Genomic DNA, 23,097 nt, shown 5'->3' with positions numbered 1-23,097 from the left:
GAACAGTTATAATTTACAGAGAAAACACACAGAATGCAGCGTACTGGTCTCTGACTGGTCCAGAGTCAGATTCACTCGCGATGTTGTGAGGAGTGACGTCGCTTCCTGTGCGCTATGTGACGTTTTATGAACAGTCCAATGAACGGAGGCGGCTGGATGCTTTCACTCGAACAGCCCAATCAGGAGGCTTTGTTGCAGGAATTTAAAGGTCTGTGCGGCTCTTTCTACGTAGTACAACTTCTGCGAGAGAGTCAGGTAAGCGTGTACCGACAGCTTATGTAGTTTTATAGAATTGAATGTATTTTTCTGCAAAAGAATATACAGTTTGATGTTTTTCTGAGCTGTTTATTATTTATTCAACCTGAACTTGCTGACAGTGGGGCTTTTTAATGTCAAACAGGCGGATATTCGGCATGTTATAGTATCACGAGGCAGCTACAAGTAGTTAACTTTTTTTTAACTCTGTGTGCAGGAATTACTCCACAAAACCTTATTTCCACTGCTGCTTAACTTCTCCGTCACCTGAAAATGTCTGAGAACGTCGCTCGTCTGAACAAGTTCAAGAACAAAGGCAAAGATGCCAATGTAAGTTTTTATCCCGAGCATGTCCATTTACTGCTTTTTTTCCCATCTTATCTGTATCGTTAGTGGCACTAACACATGTGTGACTCTGTCTTTAAAAAAAAAAAATACAGGAGCTCCGACGCAGGAGGGTGGAGGTCAACGTCGAGCTCCGCAAGGCGAAGAAAGATGATCAGATGTTCAAAAGACGAAATGTGGCTGCATTTCCTGAGGAGGCGACTTCCCCTCTTCAAGAGAAAAGCCAAAACAGTCAGGTAAGCCTTCAAAGCCTTTATTGAGATTAAGGAAAGGATCTTTTTATGGTTCAGTGTGGTGCACAAATTAACTGAATACAAATTCACTTGGAGAAGAAAACCAAGATGCAAGAACACAGATTGACATCCTGTAGAAACTACAAAAAAAATCGAGTTTGAACACTTGTACAAGACAATAACACCACTATAATCTAATAGAATAGTCACAAAACAACATATGTGGCTGTGAAGAGTTTATTCAGCTGTATGGTGATCTTTGAGACTTTTAGTGTCACTGAAACTAAATATATTTTGTCTCCACATTGGTGCAGTATAAAGGGAAGTTGGACAAAATAAGAGGAACCAGTATCAAGATGTCACAAACAGTGATGTCTCCAAATTACCACAGTTAAACCAACTCCTTTCTGACAGATAGGGGCTGGTTGGAAGAGATATTGCATTTGTTTATAATGTGTAATATAATATACAGCCTTTCATCTATCCTGTATTCATCAAAATTCATGACTCATGGTTTGTGACAATTGACAGACTTCCAGGCAGTGGACAGTTGAAGAGATTGTCGCTGGAGTGAACAGCGGTAACGTTGAGTCCCAGCTCCAGGCTACGCAGGCTGCACGGTAATATAAAATAACATTAAAGAACACTGCACATTGAGCTTTACTGCAAAGCCAGAAACAATACAGTACTGTGACAATGACTCACTTTTATTGTATTGTCCCAAATGCAGGAAACTGCTGTCACGTGAGAGGCATCCTCCCATTGACCAGATCATCAGTGCTGGCCTGATCTCCAAGTTTGTTGGCTTCCTGGGGCTGAAAGACTGCCCTCCAATCCAGTTTGAGGCTTCCTGGGCTTTGACCAACATCGCCTCTGGGACATCAGATCAGACAGCTGCTGTTGTGGGGGGCGGGGCCATCCCTGCCTTCATTGGCCTGGTCACATCCCCCCACCAGCACATCAGCGAGCAAGCTGTCTGGGCCTTGGGAAACATTGCTGGTAATTGACAGAATATGTTTTGTTTTTGGGGGTTTTTTTGTTGTTTTTTGGTCTAAGTATGCTCATGACTATTTGGTTTAAAGAAAAGGTCATATTCTGTTTCTGCTTTTGTTCTGTTATTTAGGTGATGGATCAGGTCTTAGAGACAGGGTCATCAAGCATGGAGCTGTGGCCCCTCTAATCAGTCTGCTGGAAGTCCCTGACCTGTCTGCATTAAATGTGGGTAGTTTGTATAAAATGTTTTTTCTAATTATTTAATGACTTATTTGAAGTGTTCAAAATTCTCACCTTATGCGCATACATTAACTGCATTTATTCTCCTTGGTGACCACTAGGGGGCACCCTAACTCAAACAAATGCACTGATGCTTGCCCTCCTCTTTTACTTTACTTCTTTGCAGCCTGGCTACCTGAGAAATGTGACATGGACACTGTCAAACCTCTGTCGCAACAAGAACCCCTACCCTCCTATGACTGCAATCCAGCAGATCTTACCCACACTCATTCGTCTCCTACACCATGATGACAAGGAGGTGTTGGCTGACGCCTGTTGGGCTGTTTCATACCTGACAGATGGCTCAAATGACCGCATTGAGTTGGTGGTCCAACCTGAGCTAGTTTCTCGTCTGGTGCAGCTGCTTGGCTCTGGAGAGCTGTCTGTCATAGTACGTATGTTGTCTCACTCATGTGATGATATGCAGTTCTGGTAGCCTCTTTGCATAACTCATATGTTGGGCAGCTCCTTCAGCTCTCACGGTTAGTAAAATAACCTCTTTCACCCCCTTTTTTCAGACGCCCTCACTGCGTGCCATCGGCAACATTGTGACTGGTACCGATGAGCAGACTCAGATGGTACTGGATGCCGGGGCCCTGACCATATTCCCCCAACTGTTGCGCCACAACAAAGCAAACATTCAGAAGGAGGCGGCCTGGACTCTGTCCAACATCACTGCAGGGAGGGACACCCAAATCCAGGAGGTCATCAACGCAGGCCTCGTTCCGCACTTGGTTGATGTGCTTGCGCGGGTATGATTCTGAGTTTTTGGTTGGATTTGTTTCACTGGGTTGGTTGGGGTGGGGATACTTCATTTTTACCTGTATACTGTTGTCAAAAGCAGATGCAAAGTCAAATAGCTGCCATAGAACAAATGGATCATTACTGACTGACTTATCCTCCCCTACTTTTTTCTGCAGGGTGACTACAAAACTCAGAAAGAGGCTGTGTGGGCTGTTACAAACTTCACCAGCGGGGGCACTGTCGAGCAGGTGGTTTACCTTGTCCAAGCCAATGTGCTTGAGCCTCTCCTGAATCTGCTCTCCTCCAAGGACAGCAAGACTGTCCTGGTCATTTTGGATGCCATTACCAATATCTTCTTGGTAAGTTTGTTTGTCATGAAAAAATATAACTGGAAAAAGTTGTGTTAGTTTTGCCAGACCTGACGTGTCAACATGATGTCTTATGTATGCTTTCCCATCAGGCTGGGGATAAAATTGGGGAATCAGACAAGCTGTGTCTAATGATTGAAGAGTGTGGTGGTCTGGACCGGATTGAGGCTCTGCAGTGTCATGAGAATGAGATGGTCTACAAAGCATCCCTCAACCTGATTGAGAAATACTTCTCTGGAGAGGTAAGTGTCTTTTAAGACATTTGAACAGATTTTAATCGAATTTTTTTTTCTTCTTTTCTTTTTTTGCCAATGAGTGTTCTTACTATTTTTTTTTCTTCCTGATTTTAAAGGAGCAGGAGGTGCAGTCTGTGGTCCCAGAAGCAACCTCTGATGGTTATGCGTTCCAAGTTGGTGAAAACCAGAGCACTTTCAATTTCTAAATGACTGTCTTCTACTCTCAGCTATACTGTACCCTCATCTCTACTATTTGTCCGTTATTCTGTTTGTCCATTGTTCATGTAAATGTGGAGTTCTGATTTTGTATGTAGTGTACATACTGTTTTAACATGATTGATAAAACATGATTGTAAATAAAGATGTCAGATCATGTGCTGGGTTTTTTTATTTTTTTTATTTAAATCTTATTCAAACACCATGAAGTAATTATTGTGAGGATAATGACTTGGGATTATGGTACTTAAAGGTCAGCTGGTGTAAACTCACCAAAAAACTGTATTATAGATGTGGTCTTTTTTGTTAATGAATATAAAATTCAGATATTGAACCCTGCAGATTAGTAGGAAAGTATGACTATAACTGAAAGTAAGACAGTCAAATACCCATAATACAACAATATGAAGAGGCAAAATATATATCTTACAATATAACTGAAATAGTACATTTGCAGTCATTTATAATTACAAATGTTTTTTTAAAATAGCCTCTATCCATAAATGCCAACATATCTTGAAATATATTTCAATTATTTAATGTGTTTTGAGATTCACTGTTCAAATAAGGAGAAATCAAAACTTAAGATTAAGGTTTTGGGCTGTGATTAACTGGTACTTGACCAATCACTGTCAGCCTTTTGATTGATTCTTTCAGCTCTACAGTCTGCTGACCAAATTGGCATTTTATGACTAGTAATTGCCAATATGGTGGCAAGCAATATATCCTGTGATGTCACAAATTCTACATCCATTTTTTTTAAAGTCTGTCTTACATGAGATCTTTGATAATATTCAAAACGATGTGCAGTAACCTACAGGAGTCAGAAAAAAACAGGCACTTTGTTTCTTTTTTTTTTTTCGGCATTGATTGTCCTAACACAAGTTCTGTTATTTGAAGAGATAAAGATGAAAAATTGAACATTTTTGAGCAATATGGTTCAAATCTGTTTGTCCAAAACTAAATCTGCCATCCAGTGCTCGGTTCTGGTTCTATCTTCTCAGTTTGCTACCTGTGGAAAAGGCCATACATCTATGGTTCAGACCTTAGAAAAGGCTTTTTACAGTAAACTGAATATTTTCTTCATAATAAAAGTATTAAGAATACATAAATTTGACACATGTTATTCAGGGGTGGACTTTACCATTAGGCAAAGTAGGCAACTGCCCGGACCCCCAAACAGCTATAGATTTATTATGCTGTTTAGATATGAAAAATATTGAATCATTTTACTATTCTAACTCATTGTACCCCAAAATAACTTACAAAGCTCCCCCAAATCACTAAAGCACAAAAAAATGCAACTGTGTACTAATTACTTACTGTGTGCTTCTACTTCAGAGGAAAACATTGTACTACTACATTTACATGACAGATAAATATTACTGGTTACATTGCAGATTCAGATTTTACTGGCAAAATATAATGAAATATGATGCATTATTATTCATTAAACTATCTGGCATTATGTAAGAATGAAAAGCTCCACTATGAACACAAATTAAGTCAGTTTAAGTACATTGTGCTAATAATACCTCTTTTTCATACTTTTAAAGATCCCTTCCAGACATGTTTTAAGACGTATATAAAATACTCCACTGTGAATAATAATTTGTGTCTGATATGTTTTTTCCCCACAAAAAAAGTTAAATTATCTTGTTAAAATCCTTAAAATGACATCTACTCCTTCTCCCCCATTAAAAGTTCTACAATCTATAAATATATTTAATTTCAGAAGTTTTCCTGTTGGATGTAAGATGTCTCCTACTTCACTGTAAAGTTCATTTGCAGTGTTTGTGCACTGGAGGCTTTAAGTCTCCACATCACACTTGTGTAAGTTGAATATTGCACCAGAATTGGTTTCCAAACTAGTTGTGATGTCACAAATCATGATAGTAGGCCCACACCTTAAAATCTCATTTTCAATGAGCTCAGAGAAACTTTCTACTTTCAGCATTGTATACATTTGATCCAGTTAGTTTTGGTTCCACATTGTAATTAAGTAAGCGCACAGACAAACGTGAACCAAAAAAAAAAGAACATATTCAAAACTTATTAATTTCATTGCCACTATAATAACATCATTATGGCCAATCCAGTTGAAGCTGGGGAAGATTACACCACCTTAATGGGTGAGCTTGTTGGGCGTGTGCCCAGAATGCTATCCAGGTCGTCATAAAAGGGATATTTGTCCTTCTCATTGGTTGACTCATCATTTTTTTCTCATGACATCGCACACCTTAGTAGTGGTTCTCAAAGTGGTGTCCGGGGACCACCAGGTGTCATTGAGGGGGTTCCCTGGCAATAAGGGGAATAATTTATTTTCACTGTAATTCCATATGTAACACAATGACAGAATTTTTTGGTGATGGATTTCATACAATTTCTGTAATTAAACATCTATAAGCAAAAATCTTATCAGATTGGGGACCTTGAAACAAAATCTTATCAAATGTGTGTAAGTTTAGGTGTCCTTGACATGAAAAAGTTTGAGAACCACAGCTTTAAGTGCTCTTAGTTAGAGAAAGGGTGAAAATAAAGCAAGACAGAGTTTGCCTGGTGTCCTCAAATCACTAAATCTGTCTCTGATGACACTGTCCTCATAAATGAAATAACTGTGGTGGTGAAAGGGGTCCTAGAGTTCTGTATATTCTGGCTACGCCCCTGTGTAAAGTCATAAATTGTCATAAACACAGGGAGTGTTTATTCATGCCATCAAAGTAAACCAAGGACACAGTGGGATCTGTGTGTGAATTGCAGCTAGGTGCCACATGTTGAGAGAGAAATGTTTCACTCCCCCAGAGTGTGTTGTCGTCACTGGTCAGCTCCTAGCAGCAGCAGCAGCCTCCTGAGGTGGGATCTGCACCGCAGGACTCAACAGTTCAACTCTGGACGAGCGGAGAGGAGGCACAGGCTCCTTCCGAAGATGTGAAGACAAACACCGCGTTACAGCGCCGCGACTCCCAGCTAGCTCGGTTATACGTTTTTTTTTCTCGGAGAAATAATTTCTAGTGAATGCAGTTTGCAGCAGTGCAACACTTTTTTTTAAATTATTATTATTTTTAAATCTTTTGCATTTGTGAGCTCTCGCTATGGCAGTTCAGTCCACATCCGGGCCACAATGCCTTGACTCCATTATTGTCTAAAACTGGCGGAGAGGTTGATAAACCTTGTCATTTTTTTTTACAGTTAACGTCACATTTTTATTATTACGTGCAGTAAAGGCTGGAACCAAGAGGAGATGTCTAACCAAGGAGTTCGGCGGAATGGCCCTGTGAAGCTGCGATTAACAGGTAGCTAGCAATGCTTTTAAATCCCCAAGTAACGCTGTATTCCCCCCACACACACTAGCTAGGATGGCTCCGTGTATTTGCTGGATATGAACAGTTCCCATGGGTCATGGAGTTGGCTTACCGCCGGTTCTGTCTCCCGTGATTTCCATGATTTTGTACAGCTACAGTGTATTTTAAATACACGTTGTTTTACAGTGTTAAGCTAGCTAATATTAAAAAAAACTGAGCGGGTGTACTTGTAGCTAGATAAAGCTGAATGTGGATATTATTGTTCTTGGAAATAGTCTGAACCTTGTGATTGTCGCCAGTAACCACTACCAGCTATAAGTCGGGTCCCGGAGTAACGTAGCTAGCTGTATATTGTGTTGCCCTTCCATTGAGTTGATTGTCGCTACAAGAAACCAAAATGTTGGGTGATATCTTCCATTTCTATTAATATAACCTGTTTTATTGATGTAAACATTTGCAGTGTAACAGTGCTGCCCAACTATCATAATGTTCTGCTGACTGACGGACTCTCACAAAGTTGGCTAGCTGTCGTTAGCTTAGCTAGATAGCCTGGCAGTTAGCTATAATCAAGCCTTTATGCCAGAACAAGCCTCGGCTGAGACGACATGCAGCTCCACAGGTCACAAGAGTCTGCAACTGCCACTGAACAGTGAGCAGTGTCCCATAACTGCCTACTGACGGACAGCTGCCTCCTTTGTTAGTGTTGTTACAACAGGTCACTATTAAGTTGTATTCCTGCAGTATAAACAGCATCCTCCAAAAAGCAGCTCTGCTCTGAGTTGAGCTTTAACCAATGAAGAGTTCATACTTCTACAGTTTTAGCCTCTCTCAAACACTTTTTTTAGACTGAGTAATGTGTTATGAAGTAACCTGCAGTTGTGCTGGTCTGTTTGGACATCTCCCTCTCTCCCTCCCTCCCCTCTCTCTCTCTCTCTCTCTCTCTCCCTCAGCTGTTTGGTTTGTGCCTTTTCAACACAAACAGCAAAAAGGTTTACATGAGAGCACACTGTTTTGACTGAGAGAAGGGGCTGACAGCTGCCCTTTTTGATGTACGTCCAGCATCTGACCTGAATCAAATTCCAGGGCAGTCTATTCTATCTGGAAGTGCCAAATTAAATATTTAAGCTGGTGCTGTTTCTGATAGGAATAAGTGGAGACAACAAGGAGGGATCTTAATGAGATGGATTTAATGAGCTGGAGATGCTAGATGGCCAAGGACAGCAAGCTTTCAGCAATGTTTTTTAACGGTTGTCGTAAGTCATCCAGGGTTCACTGCACAATGAGAAGGGTTTTGCACAAAAATTAGGTACCAAGCATTCATAAAATGATATAACAACATACACTCAGTAGTTTGAAATTGAGCACTTTTAGGTTGCTTTGCTTCCAAAGTAGTTGTCATTGTTTATTAATTATGTGCACAAATTAATCTAGAAAATTAATTTTGTGCGTTTTCCTACAAAATTTTAATTGTGATTGAATTGTGTTTATCGTGATATTATAACCTTTTTATGTAGTTATTGTTGACAACTAAGATTGCTAGTTTCTGGTCCCGCTTTGAAATTTCAAACCAGTTTTACTTACTTGGTTACATTCTTTATCAGTCAGTGATGCCCCTCAGAGGGATGTCACTTTTTAGTACACTCGTTTCGTGTTAAAATCTAGACGAGTCCGCTAGACTGTGAATTAGTTTGTCACTGCAGTTTGAGATGGACCGCAGTGGTCTCCTGGTGGAATGTTAAGAATGTGAGTCCACTGTGGAAAAATGGCGAGAGCGGGACCTCACAGACCACCTCTCCTCTTGATGCTGAGTGACACTGTACACCCCTCCAGACTAAATATCACCCCTGTTAAAAAAAGAACAATAGAAATTCACCATTTCTTAAATATTGAATTTGCTCCTCTGACAAAATCTTTTTTTATGACTGCTTCTCTCTCCCTCTGTACATTTTGTCAGTGTACTGAAAATTTCTTCAAGAATTATGTAATATTGTGCCATGTCATCCACATGGTCAGCCCTGTCTCATAGCTGAGCTCACTGCCTTTCCCTTTCTGTTCTCCAGCTTGGAGAGTAGTGCAAAGCAGGACTGAGAGCAGGAGAGGAAGCTCTATAGGAAGGCAGCCGTCTGGTGGTAAAGCCCAAGTGCTTCATTACACACTGTCATTATATGTTTCTTTGTTTAGCGCTGCACAGCTGTGTATACTGGGCTGATTAGATTTCTGCATAGAGAGTAATGGGCCCGGAGAGTGTCATTGCGACATTGTAGCTGCATGTTGTCATCTGTAGTCGCGTTGATTTTTGACACATAGCTGCCGATGAATTTGTTTCCAGGCAGGTTGTGAATGATGAGCTGCTACATTCAAACAAGCCTGTAGCTGTTTGTGCTGTAGGCGTCTCTCCTTGCTGACAACCCCCCTGTCCATTTGAACCAGATGTTGCAGATGTTTGCCAGCTATTAAACTGGAAAAATATGGCAAGCAAGCTGCTAAAACTAACACTTGGGGTGAGAATTGCCCCTTGACTACACGGGACAGGTTTCCATTATAGTCCACAGCTGATCACTCTTAAATTATGTGACACACAAACACAGCGAATGGCATAACATGCGTGATCCACTGAGTCAAGAATTACATCATGAAGTCACGGCTCATTGCTTTGTCTGATCATTCTTAAATGCTGTCATGCAGACATAGCTCATGGCATAATTTCCATCACTTTCCATGCAACCATAAATTTGATGACAGCAGAATGCCAAGTCACAGTTTCCTCTAATATGATTTGAGACTTTGCAGAAAAGACAGCGCATCCCTCAATCTGTTACAAACTGTCTGTCACATAGAAGTGAAATCAGACTCACAAAAATCAGTGAGAGATGTTCTGTCTCTGCCTTTTTAAATACAATTTTTGCATGTGCAGTAAAATTTAAAAAAAAGAAAAAAAAAAAGAACTGATGTTTGTTTTTGAGTATGCTGATGTGATTCTGATTCTTAGTGTTTATTGCCGCTTTTGTCTTAGCTTGGAGTTTACATGTGACTTGTTAAGCATATGGTTTGCTCATCTGAATTCTTTGGCGCGGTGCAGACCAGCGAAGAGAGCTATCTCAGTGGGATTCCCTAGAATTCTCCATTCGCATTCCCACCTCTTCCTCTCTGAGTCACTCCTGTTCTTTCCGATTGTAAGCTTCTTCCCCCCTCAGACCGAGTCCAAAGTATATTTCACACCCACCCTTACTAACTGAGCTTCCTCCGCACTCTCTGGTTCTCTTTTTGTCTGATGGACTCTCTATAGGTAGTTTTGTGTATTTTTTTCCATTTGATCAGCTGCCATTGCAAATTAACAGGATTTCTACAAATAGAAGTGCCTGAGCTATTATTTTCGATGAAATAGTTTCAAAATTTCCCTGCTCTGTTCCCTTGTGAGACGACTGACAGTTGAATGGACACAGATGCTGCTTGAGAATAAAACAGACTTATTTTAAAGATGCAACAAAGGCCTTGGGGTTTCACACTGGCCCACTGTGTGGCTTTGAGTGAAAGGCTTAGGTCTCTCCTTTTTAGTGCGAGCCCTCGCCTTTTCAGTGCAGCTCGGTCTGACTGTAGTCTACAGATGGGGTCTTTGGGTGTTGGATAATTGAAGAAGAAACCCCCACAGCTGGGCACAGATGGGGCTGTGAAGGCACAGGACCTGATGATCAAGAGAGGTTTAATGTGGTCTGAGCTGGCGCTCGGTACATTCATGTGGTCTCAGTCAGAGCCATTTTTACAGATTGGCTGTATGGAAGTGATTTAGGTTCATCTGGGTGTTCAGACAGGATACATTGTTAATACAAAGTGATTAGCTGGATGTGGTGAACTGTTGACTGGACTGACCCATCATGGACATGAATTTCGAGCAAACATTTTGCATGTAACAAGATGTGAAGGAAAAGAAAAATTCTAGCAGCAAAAGGCCTGGGAACAAAAGGGGTGGGGGAATAAAAAAGGTAAGGTAACGAGCAATTATTTCACATCATTTGTAAACATTTTCCTTCCCCCTGCTGAGAGCCTCCCATAATTTTAAATTGTTCCATCAATTAATTGACTGGCTGGGGTTGGCTTTCCTGTTGGTTCAGCTGCTCTTCAATGAGGACAAAGCCTTCTGCGGTTGCTCTGCCCTCAACCGCCGCCAGCAACGGCCCGGAGGAGACCAGATGTAGCAGGGGAGAGAGAGAGAGAGAGAGAGAGAGAGAGAGAGAGTGGGCAGTTTCTTAGAGAGGAAGTGCTCCCCAGACCCGAACACTTGTCCAAACGTCACCCCTGACAGGTGGGGAGCAGAACAGTCCAGAAACCCTCCCCCTTTGAGGTTCCCCTGTAATAATAAAGTGAAGAATTGCAGTCATATTACTCAGCAGGATGTTAGACGTCTTGTGTGTTGCTTATAGCGCTGGGTGGCTTACAGGTCTATCATGTCACTGCATTATAACAGCGTGCCATGGCTTTGATTAGTGGGCGGCATGTGTGGTTTGGGGAGACTGGCTCTTCCTGCTGAGTAGAGCATCAACACTTCAGAATGGCTGCTTTGTAATATTAGCAACAGACAATATTTTCCTCCATCCACACACCCTGTTTCATTTGGAGCCTGAAAGAACAGAGAAAATGACCCACCACGTTCTCTGTTTGACTGTCCTACAGCTTCTGTTGACTGGTGATTTTCTTGGATGTAGTTTTATATTATTTGTTATTGCCTCTCTTATCACGTGGTGCTCAATGGAGAGAGTGTAAAAGTCATCACAAGTTCATGGGATGGGACTTTGTTCGTTGATTTTTTTCCCCCTCATGCTTCCTCTCGTTGCAGTGCTTTCATACTGCTTTTATCCACTGAGAGGGAATCCAGCTGGGATCTCATGGTAACCGCTAAGCTGCGTTCAGACCGAAAACAGCCCCGCGTTTAAAACAATGTGAGGGGCTGCGTTGATGGGGGAGTGTTGTTTAAGATACCGGTGAGATGGTGAAATACGATCCTGGAAGATGAGTTGAAACTACGGATTATTATGTTTTAAACGTTTTATCAGACACCAAAATACAGCAATTTGTAATAGTCACAGACAGGATTTTGCAACTCTGGAAACTTCTAGTGGAGGCAACTGTTTTATCTTTACTCACAACGAAACTTCGAAAACACAGCGTTCACAAGAAATGTGCGCTTGCATGTGTGTGATTGGCCAATGCAGCGTCTTATCCAGATGACGTTGCGTTATGTTGCTGCAAAAGTCGAGCCAGGTTCAACTTTTTTTGTATCTCTGTGTCGGCACACCCACTGCGTCAATGCACTGCCTCCAGTCAAATGAATGAGAGTGTGTTTGTTTTTTTGTTTTTTTTTAACACAGCGTCACTCTGAACACCATCTCAGCTGCAGTCACCAGAACATCTGCAGCACTATTTTCAAGCCTGTGAAATCCATTTTTAATTTTTTCTGGATTCTGTTTTAATTTATCCAAATTTCTGTTTTAATTTTTCTTTATTTTTTGTCTAATCATAGGGTGGATGAATAAAATTTCAATGTAATCATACTTTGAATGAAATGTGTATATATTTTAATGAATTTGTAATGATGCAAGACAACATTACACTATTTTTTTAATCACAGAAAGTGCTTCAGTACACTCAGACATGAGCATGAAGAAGTGAAATGGATATGTAAGTGCTATGGCCTGAAGTAATCCTTCACATTTTTATGAGTGATTACATTGTGCGCTTATAAAAAATAATAATCACAAAATCACATTGGTGAAACAAGGCTTATGTTGAAGGGATTTGAACAGTGATTTGGACATCCCCTCAAAGTTCAAACCACTAATCAGCTGTAGGAATGGGTGTCGTTTTATCTATCTATCTTATCTATCTAATCTATACCCTGGTCAGTCTGGTTTATACTCTTACTGGTTGTTTGGGGGGTTTTTGAATGATGTTATAAAAAAGAATAAAACCAGAACAGGATTAGAATTGATTTATCTTTTAAATATAACTATATGTTGTTTCTAGAGCAGCAGCAGTAAAGTTTACAACAGCAAAATCATTATGTAAACACAATAATATGTCACTGGAAACCAATCTAAACTGTCAATAAAATAAATAATATTCCTGACATAAAATACTGAGTGAAGTTTAGAAACTTGCTGCTGCTGGTGGAGGGAGGAGGGGCTGGTTTGAAGAGTGGGTGGGTGGGGGGGGGGTCTGCCGTCTCAGCCAGCAGCTAATTTGCCACATTTTAAGATTTGTGGTAAACTAAGCGACAGACAGCTTCTGTTTTAGGTTGTTCATAACAATTCGCTACAGACAAAACAAGTTGAAAATATCACTTCTCTACATGTTGATGCTTGTTGAAGAGGTGTTTTGATAAATTACTCTTATTGGCTTTTACTTGCGAAACTTTTATTACACTTACAGTGACAAGTGTTGAGTTGTTGTCGACTCAAGTGAAACTTTTATCTTTCACTTCACCTGGTTCACCTGGTTCACTGTCTCCACCGTGGCCTCTCTGCTGGTTGCTGTGTGTGTGTGTGTGTGTGTGTGTGTGTGAGGGGCTGAGCACTGCCCTCGGTGAAACTCCAACACAGACAGCAGAGGACAGAAGCAGCGCGCCTGTAAATAACACCAAAACATGGTAGAGACTTTCATCATAGTTTTTTATTCTGTTCATTTGGCTTAGGTGTGTGAAAGAATGCTTATGTGCTGTGCCTAAATCTTATAATGGTGGGGAAAACCCTGATTTTTATAAACTGTATCCGCAGTCTGGCAAATTCCACAATATTCTGTGTTTTACAGTTGATTCCATTTTATTATCAAATTCCACAATCCCGTCTGTGTTTTCTGCAATGCGGAGATCATAGGGCCCTACCTGTGTGGTATCCTGTACATATCAGCTATACTGACCACAACTCATCCTCTGGTTATTCAATATACAGACACACATTTATACTCTAATGTTATATCATTCTGTACCTTTGCACCCTCCTGGTAGTGTCCCTCCTCTCACACCTGAAAATGTCCTCTTTTATGTAGTCATTATGCTGCAAGTTAATTACAGTTCATAAAGAATCCAAATTAATGTGCTGCGTCGAGCCAGGATGAGTCATATGACTTTCTACATCTCAATATACACCGTGCCACATCGCAAGCTCGCACTGCTCGTGTGCCTTCGTCTGCACTGTCAGGAAAAGAGTGCCGAGGATGAGAGTCCCGTTGGCCTCGGAGAAGTGCTAATCCTCCTGGGTGGTTTGGGAAAGACCTGCTTCAAAGGCCTGCTCTTTTAACCTGGCTGTGGTGGTTAATGGGTCAGAATTGGATTAGCGGTGACTGCGAGGGGGGGGAGCTCCAGTGAGAACTAAACTGATTCTTGTCCGCAGGCTCTTCTCCTATCATTTCTGCCTGGCTGTTCTCCATGCTGTCCCTCCCACTGCCCAAACCCCTCCATTTCTTGCCTATTTCCCAAACTAGTGCTCCCTTTGATGTTAGAAACTCCACTTGGGGGTGTTTTTTTTTTTTTATTTCTTATCAGACGCGGCTGCATGCATATGCAATGTCGGCGAAGAACGATGTTTGACTTTAGATGCTCTTAGTTTTCTTCCGACAGTTTATACAAAGAGGAGTATACTCTGCTTTGGACGTTTTACATCTTGTCTTATTGACTAGTTGACACTTACAGCATTGTGTGTTACTGTCACTGATGCTTTGGAATAAGTAACTTGCGCTAATAAATTGTGATCACATAAAAAAAATCAAGCTTTCTAGGCTTGCATAATATGGAGAAAACATGCAGTGTGTTTTTGGACATTAAATTAAGTCACACAGTACATTACAAAGATTGGATCATTTTCGTTTGATGCTGTGTTGCTTTTATGACATTCCCTTGGCTGTTAATGCAGTTTCAGTCACATGCTGACCATGTAAGTGTTCAGTTACCCACCAATTAAGGGTTAATGAGGGGGTAATTAATTCCACAGTCTACACAGTTGATCTAAACTTAGATTTCTTTTTTTTTCTTTTTTTTTTCTGGGTGCTGTTCAGTTTGAAAATTACACTGGAGAAACAGACTTAGTCGCAGATCCGATGAAGCAGAGTGAAGGGAGAGCGAGAGCTGCCAGCTTTATGATTTTAAGCTGTTCCTCAACCACAAGACCTCGCTGTTCCCAACAGGAATGGAGCTGCCGTTTGCAGTGTTTATTGTGGACATGCATACTGCAATGGTGATGAATGCAGTACATCTGCTGCTCTAAAAAAGGCCTCACCATCTCACATTCATCAACTGTCTCACGACATCTCTGGCTTTTGTGCTGGTAGGAGAGACAAGTGTAGTAGTGGCAGTCCGAGGCCACGATGGCGTGCTCGCTGGTCTTTTTCTCTTATCGTTATACTGGTCAATGTTTCACGCCTCTCTGGAAGGTTAAGGTCGTGGACCAGTATGCCAGGAAAGGCCTCTGCTGTCACATTCCACTGTGGATACGTGACTGAAGCTATGGCATTAAGCTTGTTTCCTCCTCCATTTGTTTGTAGGGATGTCTGTGATTATTATCATCTCTCAGCAGTGTGCCCAGGTGAGATCACTCAGCAAGTTTGCACAAAGTCTCATTAGCTCTGATAAATATCCACATGCAAGGGTTGTTTCACTTTCCCTACAGACAGAGGTTGAGGCAGGGTGGCCAGAATGTTCCTGCCCAGCTGTCTGATGGAGGAGAGTAACCTGAGATTAATTCTTCGACGTGCCGGCTCTGCTTTAAACCTGGATGGACACGGGTTGATACGATTAACTCTGTAACTCTGACTAACCTCAAGCAGATGGGGGTGTCTCAAGTCTCCAGTGTTACTGGCTTAAAGGTGGGGGGTTTGGTGCAAAAGCCGCAAGACGCCAACAGCTGACAAGAGGCGTCTGTCCGTGCCTGGACCTGACGTTTGAGCCCCTTCAGTCCTCTGAGGAGACAGGATCAGAAGAGAGATGTTTATATTCACACCGGATCACATTTCAAATGGCATCTCTGCTGAAGTTGAACAAATACACCAAAGGATTCCTGTGTAGTAAAAAAAAAAAAAAACAGTCTGACTGCATATGCACAGAGGAGCAAATGTGATATTTCAATACTGTTTTGTTTTTTTTGCTCCCTAATGCTCTTGCTCTAGATGTAAAAGAATCCTAAATATGCGCAGCAGCCTATAGGTAGCCAGTATCCATTGTCTGTTTGTGATGACTCTTGAGATCGGCCTTGATGATATAACTGTCTGGTTGATAACAGTTTGCGTCTCAATTCATTATGAAACTTAACTTCAAAGATGGGGAATACCAAATGTCTGATGATTCAGCTTTTCAACAGATGCTACAGAAACCTCAAGTTGGTCATGTTGGGAATTCTCAGAAATGTAGTCTTAATATTTATTCTTACAAACTTAATTATCATAGCGAAAGCACTTGATGTACTAATGTCAAAACCTTAAGGCTAAAAGACTTTGTTAACCAACTTAGAAGTTACTTACACCTTGGTTTCCCACGACTGAATGAAATTATTGTTCAGTTTTTGGATAAATAAAGAAACTCAGTTCAAGCTTGTGACGGTCACATGTAGCACCTCTACACATCAACACATTTTGCGCTCAGTCTAACTCAATAGCAGTGAAACTTAACCTCAGCATGACCCTTAAATATTGCTTTATTAGACAATCCAGAGGCTCAGAGGGATGATTTCATCTACGCTTGGCTAAATTTGGGACAGACATGAAACATGTCCTGTAGACACGCGCAACCCACTTTAACCATGACTCCTTGCACATAGTAAAAGCTGTTTATGGCATGCACCTGCACACAACTGCATGCAGTCATGGGTTTTGATCAAGGGACCACCATTGCATCTCAATGAGTCATCAGGCGTAATTCGTGTTGACAGTTACTGATGATGAACACATCACATATGGCATGAAGGCATAGCGGATAAAGTAGCTTCATCCTTTTTCTACCTGGACAGCCAGGTCCACCAGTCACTCTAGGGTCAGTCTATAACTACATCAGCCTTCGTCATACACATTTTCCATTCGAATGAATTCTGCAGACATTAGTAGATGGCTGTGCAGTGTTTTTATCTATGATTATGACGTGATTACTGTCCTGATTCTTAAAAGCGATCCTCTCAGTCCAACACATTCACTGGCAAAGCAGACAGTATAAAAGGAAAAATATGGCTGGGTGGTAATGATGTAACTCTGCTCCCAGTTGAAATTGTGAAATCATTCTTAGAAACCAAAACTCCCCAGGACTGGGAGGAGGAGGGGGTGTGTGTGGGGGGGATGAAGTGGAGAAGCAAAGCAGTACTTCTGGCTCCAGACTGGGCAGTGGTGGTCCTCAACTTCTGTTAAACAGGTTGGTACTATCCACCCTCTCCGCTGCAGCTCGGTCCAGGCCTTTCCTCTATTCTCCTCCATTACATCAGAGAGGGCAAAGGAGCCAAGAAGCTAGAAGAGCCGTGCAGCCACTCAAAACAGCTCGGGTCCCAGCCAACAGCAGTGCAAGCTTGCAGAAGCCTGAGCTGTGCTGCGCTCTGCTTTGCTCACTGTTTTGACTTCTCACTATAGCTGCAGCGGTGATGGCACTGTGGAAGACTTTACTCGCCTGGATGACTCCCTGTTAGGCACGTTGTATCACACAGAGTGGAAAGAGAGAGTGATGTACTATGCAGGACTAACAGGAATGCCACTAAAAATTGCCATTGTGGCATGGTTTCCCACTATTTGGAGCCGAAAATAGTTGGGGTGGACTCCTCTATTATGCAATTACAGTGGACTGTATCACGGAGGGAAAAGGTGACGTGAGATGGATGAAATGTTCTCACACTAAGAATGTTGCCAGTCTCTTTCCTTTCACGTGTGTATGTGTGTGGTGAGTTTCCTCATGTAGTCAAACAGGTTTTTGCAAAGGAAGATAAGCGCTTCACTCGCCTCCGTGGATTTGTTAGAATTGTGCATCTTTGTATCTGTACTTTTTGTTTTTGTTTAAAGACTGGTTTTGTTAGTAAGCAGTCTCTGTTCAACCACACTAAAGGCAGTTAGTGTTTCTCACGGGTTGTCAGTTTACCGTCATGGTAACATTTCATGTGTTTCAAATGATTTTGTTTTATAAGCTTGTCTTCGGATTTTGTCGCAACAGATGCACCACTAAACAAGAGCCCAGATGCCTCGTATCCGAGACACAATGAATGATGTCATTGTCGAACAGATATCACCGTAGTAGTGACAGTCCTGCTTCACTTAGCAGCATTCAATCTTGTAAGAAAACTCTTATTGTTACAACTGCCAGCTTTATACATCATGACACCTAAAATTAATTCAAAACCAAACTTAACTTCCTGGCTAGTTATTTATTTTGGCCGGTTGCCCAGATATTAACAATGTGTAATAATCACTGGGCTTTGATGCCGCACCATTCTCTAACTGCTGCATGTCGTCTACAGTACACAAAATACCTCCTGGCAGAACAGGTCTGCGCTTCCTCCGAGTGTCCCAGCGTGTTTCACGAGATCTCTCATCCCTTTTCCAGCAGGTGCTGAGTGTGATGAATAATGATATATGGCTCCTCTTAGTCATGGCCTTTTATCCTTTTATGAAGAGAAGCTATGGGGGATATATTATGTCTCCTGTCTTTTTTTCTGATTCCACTGTTTTTTTTACGCTTCTGGTCACAGTGATTTTGTGCAACAGATGTCCCCAGACGTCCTTTCCTCAAGTGTGTAACAGGAGTCCTGGGAATCTAAATTTTCTGTGTTTGCTTTGCGGTATTTAATTCACGTCACAGAGACTATGAGTTCCTTAATACATTTGACTGCTGGTTTCCTCTCCACTCCTCAATTGTTGACAAGATTGTTCTTTCCCCTCTGTGCTCAGGGCACGTGCTAGATGGAGAAGGAGCATGTCTTTGAATGCCTCCATAATTTTTTGAAACTTGGAAAGTGGGGATCAAGATCTTTTTCCCCTCATTTTTTTTTGAAGTGTTCCTCTCTGTTTTCCTCTCAGTATAAAATGATGCAGGGGGAGATTTTGTTACTCTTTTTCCTTCCTAATTTCAAATCTTGGAAATTGCAGGTCTGTTTAGAGGTATTAGAAGATTTTCCTGGCAGTTAGTAGTTCCATGATCACTCTGGTACCAATGACTCTAATATCTGTATTATGTGACCAGAAGAAGTCTTATCAGATTTGCGTATTTACATAAGTGGATTTGTGAAGATATAAAAACCTGCCAAAGCTGGGATATTTCCCGTTGCCTACAAGTCAGTTTCCCTTAACCACATTTCCACAGTTAGCCTGCACCCCGTGAAGAGCTGGACTGAGTTCCTGAAATTCTACCCTGCTTCCTCACTCTATTCTGCCTGTCTGCAGTTAAGGGCTGAAGTTAAGTGGTGTAGCCAGGTCTTTAAAAAGTAACCCACTTTTGTCATGAACAGGGCAGCACTCAATGCACTCAGTGATGGGTGGTGTGGTTGCCTCTGTGGCAAATGTACTGGCCTACACCATAAAGCAAGCCTTTTTTAGAGGCTGATTGACTGGTATCAGCTTTTGAGAGATGATGAGGGTGTTGCTGCACTTCCACATGCTTATATTACGGTTGACATGAGTCCGAAAATGGAAGTAGACATTAAATAATTTAGAATTTTCAGTTTGTCTAAATAATAATTTTTTTTGGTTGTGACTATGGCGCGTAGTAGCTCTTGTCACTTTTCAGTCGCTCATTTAGTTCAGTTAAAAATGAATTTGGACTTATTCCCATTGAACTGCGCCTCATTTCCTTCCTATGTCAGACTGAATGCCTGCATGTCTGTGCAGTTGCCCTGCATGGAAGCTCCAGCACCCAACTAATATCAGTCTCCCTCCACTGCAGGCCCAGTGATAGGGGGTTTACAGAGGCACCGTTCAAAACCAAACATTACCCAACATACTGTCATAGGAGATTGATTAGGCGATGGTTCAGAGATTAGCAAGAGACAGATAAAGAACAGGTTCACTAGCACAACCATCCGCACTTGTCAGTCACAACTCACCCTCTCAGTTTTTCTCCCTCCCTTTAAGTTTTAAGTCCCACAGAGGTTAGGGAGGAGTGGAAAGGGGAAAAGGAAGCCTTTTGTTTATAGAAGAACAATGCTGCGCATGAGAGTGCACGGTCCTGGGCCTGGAGTCAAAACAGGGTAGACAGACAAACAGGCAGACAGGCAGAGGAAAGGTTGGGGGTTGGGAGAGCGTGGAGGAGGTGGGAGAGTACTGTTCCCTGAAGATGTGTCAGACTGTCTGGCGGGTTGGGTCAGTGCACTGGACTGGAGGAACCAGGTGGACAGGAAGGGAGGTTCAGAATGGGGTCAACCTGAGCTAGTGGGCCTGAAGAGATTTGTTTAGGTTCACACACAGTCATGATTCCACGCAGCCAGAGGAACGGCTGATATTTTGAAATGTCTCCCCCTCTCCCTCTTCCTCTTATTAGGCTGTGTTTCCAGACAGTTTTGACTCTGGACAGGGATGGGAATGGTGGAATATTACCAGGAGGTTGTCTCTGTTCCCACACCCCCATTTCCTCCCCCTCATAGGCTCCAGTGTAATGGTTAACCGCAGAGCAACAGACTAGAGGCAGTGTGAACCCTCTTTTTCCCCCACAGTGCTCTTTTCTTTTCCCATGCTTCCTTGTGTTTGTGTGTGTGAATGTGACTTTTGGTGTAGACTCAGCTTATATGTCACTTCACAGCAGATGAAAGTGGATTCCCAGCTGAAGCGTCATCCTTCCATCTCGTCTTGACCAGTGATTGCTGCCATGGTGACGCCCCCCCCCTCCTCCTCCTCTCCCTCCCCTAGACGTCACGTGACCTTTCCTTCCCCAGGTGTTTGGCTTGCGTCTGGCGGAGTTCATTGATTCGCCTGCACAGTAGGGCTCTTTGTGTGCCAGCCTGGGAGAAACTCGGCCCATCCTCTCCCCACAGGTGGAACTTTAACTTCACCCCAAGGTCTCGGTCTCTGCCTACAGGGAGCTGCTGTTACCACTCGGAGGAATTGATTTTTATTAAGAGATGGGCCGGCTATAAAAGGGAGCTAAATCCAAGCTGATAATCAGTTGTGTGTGGTGTTTGTTTAGCTTTCCCCGCTGTCCTCGGGGAAGCAGCCCTGTTTGGGCGGTAATGTGGAAAGCCATTATGTGACTAATAAGCTGCAGTCAGCCGAGCAGCCACCAAGAGCATACACATGACACCCCTGCTCCCTATGTGAGCCACCAGGTTTTATTTCCACTTAGTCACTGACGAATTTGCCAAGTACTTTTTCCTCCCAGTGGTGGTGTGTGAAGATGTAGGTAGTTGTTAGATGATGTTGTGTTTTTTTTAACAGTGCCTTGATGTGTTTCAGCCTTTTGTGTGGGTGAGCCTGACTGCCTCAGCCTGCCATCACTTCCTCACATTCCTTACCCTTCTTCTGCGGTCTTTTTAAAATAACAATGCTCAGTAAAAGTGAAGTGGGCCTTAAGCCTAAAAGGTTTTGGTCATTTATCAGATGGCGGGAATTGTGTGTGTGTGTCTGTGCGATCCCTGTTCCCGCTCAAAAGTGTTGCGTGGAAGATATCGTGAGCAGGCTTGAGGAGCAATATGGTAAATTTATTACTCAGTGACGAATTCAAATACCTGTGTGTTTGAATAGTTGATGGCCTTAAACAAAACCAGCTGGCAATGAAAAACTGAATGCTGGCTTGTCAAACCCATCAAAAGTCCATTTGGGTCTAAATTATGGCTGTAAACAGCATTAGGGGAAATGCCCCTAATGCTGTTTTCTTTGTGTATTGTCATTTTAAAAGTTTTGATTATCGTGAATATCTCAGTGGTGCTCATCCTGTCTGTCTCTCTGCAGTCCTTTTCTGTCTCTGTCTTGCCCCAACCCCCGCCTGCCCCCCACCCCCCTCCACCCCCCACCCTTCTGCCTCAGCCCCATCAGTCAGCGCTGCAGTCCCTGGCTGTGTGAGGCAGTGCGACCGGAATGAGAAACACAGGCGACACAGAGAAACCCTTCTCTCAGCTTTGCCTTGATACTTGCCGTCGCTATGACGACAGAGGATTTTAGATGGGCCCGAGATGCGAAGGGTTATTTGATGCTTTTCCGGAGTCTGTGTCTGCGTGTTTTTGTGACAGAGAAGGAGAATGGTAGAGACCGTCAAGGAATGTAATGATATAGTGATCTCACGGTTTAGTACAATATATGATGCAGACTTCACCGCTCATGATAAACAGCACATTGTGACAGCACCAGATTTCTTACTACTTCGTCTGAATTTATGCTTTGAATGCTTTAACTGTTTAAAGACAATTTAACAGTTTTTCATTTTTATCATATATCTTGTTGCAAAATGCAAATAATGAATATATATATGAAGTAAATCTGAAGTGGAAAATAAAACTGCTAGGTAATAATGTTATCATCTTTAAGCCAATGTCAGAACTTTGCATTTCTCAACTACTTAGACATGTTCAGAGAAACAGTTTTTATATTTCCCACAAAGGACAAGCACATAACTGTCAAAAATCCATAAGATTTAGTTGCTATAGCAGTCCATTTTTGGGTTTATGATGCATATTGCCACATTTTGTGTTTGTGAAATATCGTGCTATAATATATTGTTGCACCCCTGTGATTGTCTCTCCAAAGTAATGGTGCAACGGTCATTGTGTACAGGCCAGGAGAGAGGCAAAGTGTATATTATCACCCCCACCACCACACCTTGAAAGAGCCCTTAAAAATTAATTCTGTGTATTTTGTCACTGAATCAAGTGTTTTATAGAGGCTAGATCTGCAGCTCTGATTCTGGCGCTGCAGTTGTCCTGTCTAACCCCTCACACCATATTAATCCTGGCAACAGGCTACATTATTTGGTCGAAATTGCCACTCCCTGAAAACAGCGTTCTGCTCATTGCAGCCATGGAAGAGAAATGATGTGAATGTAGCTGGCGTCTGAAATGAGATTTTAATGTTTCTAGTTTTCCCATCATTTTTTTTTTTTTTTTTTTTATTCTTAGGGCTGTTTGTGTGTGTGTGTGTGTGTGTCTCACATTGTGAGATTGACTGTGTATGCGTGCTGACGTATGTGTCTCTCTTCCAT

At 42.1% G+C, this 23,097-nt stretch overlaps 2 protein-coding genes across 3 annotated transcripts in view; both read left to right on the top strand.

The window, feature by feature from the left end:
* Positions 1–162: 162 nt before the first annotated feature.
* kpna2 (karyopherin alpha 2 (RAG cohort 1, importin alpha 1)) lies at positions 163–3,828 on the top strand. Its single transcript, XM_067570382.1, has 11 exons — positions 163–255; positions 473–585; positions 696–836; positions 1,365–1,453; positions 1,564–1,832; positions 1,957–2,051; positions 2,233–2,496; positions 2,624–2,857; positions 3,026–3,208; positions 3,310–3,459; positions 3,570–3,828. The coding sequence occupies exons 2-11, from the start codon at positions 529–531 to the stop codon at positions 3,657–3,659; spliced, it is 1,572 nt and encodes a 523-aa protein (XP_067426483.1). The 5' UTR covers positions 163–255; positions 473–528; the 3' UTR covers positions 3,660–3,828.
* Positions 3,829–6,399: 2,571 nt separating this feature from the next.
* Positions 6,400–23,097, top strand: part of smurf2 (SMAD specific E3 ubiquitin protein ligase 2) — a 51,992-nt gene continuing 35,294 nt past the window's right edge. The window contains exons 1-2 of one of the 2 annotated variants that reach the window (XM_067571040.1): positions 6,400–6,644; positions 6,859–6,962. In XM_067571040.1, the coding sequence (XP_067427141.1) occupies positions 6,911–6,962 (52 nt within the window). In that variant the 5' untranslated portion in view covers positions 6,400–6,644; positions 6,859–6,910. Of the gene's footprint in view, positions 6,963–23,097 lie in introns of both variants that reach the window. The other variant, XM_067571041.1, reaches the window with a different exon arrangement.

Source organism: Thunnus thynnus, chromosome 17 (assembly GCF_963924715.1).
Source record: "Thunnus thynnus chromosome 17, fThuThy2.1, whole genome shotgun sequence".
Taxonomy (NCBI): Eukaryota; Metazoa; Chordata; class Actinopteri; order Scombriformes; family Scombridae; genus Thunnus; species Thunnus thynnus.
This window is presented reverse-complemented; position numbering and strand designations above follow the sequence as displayed.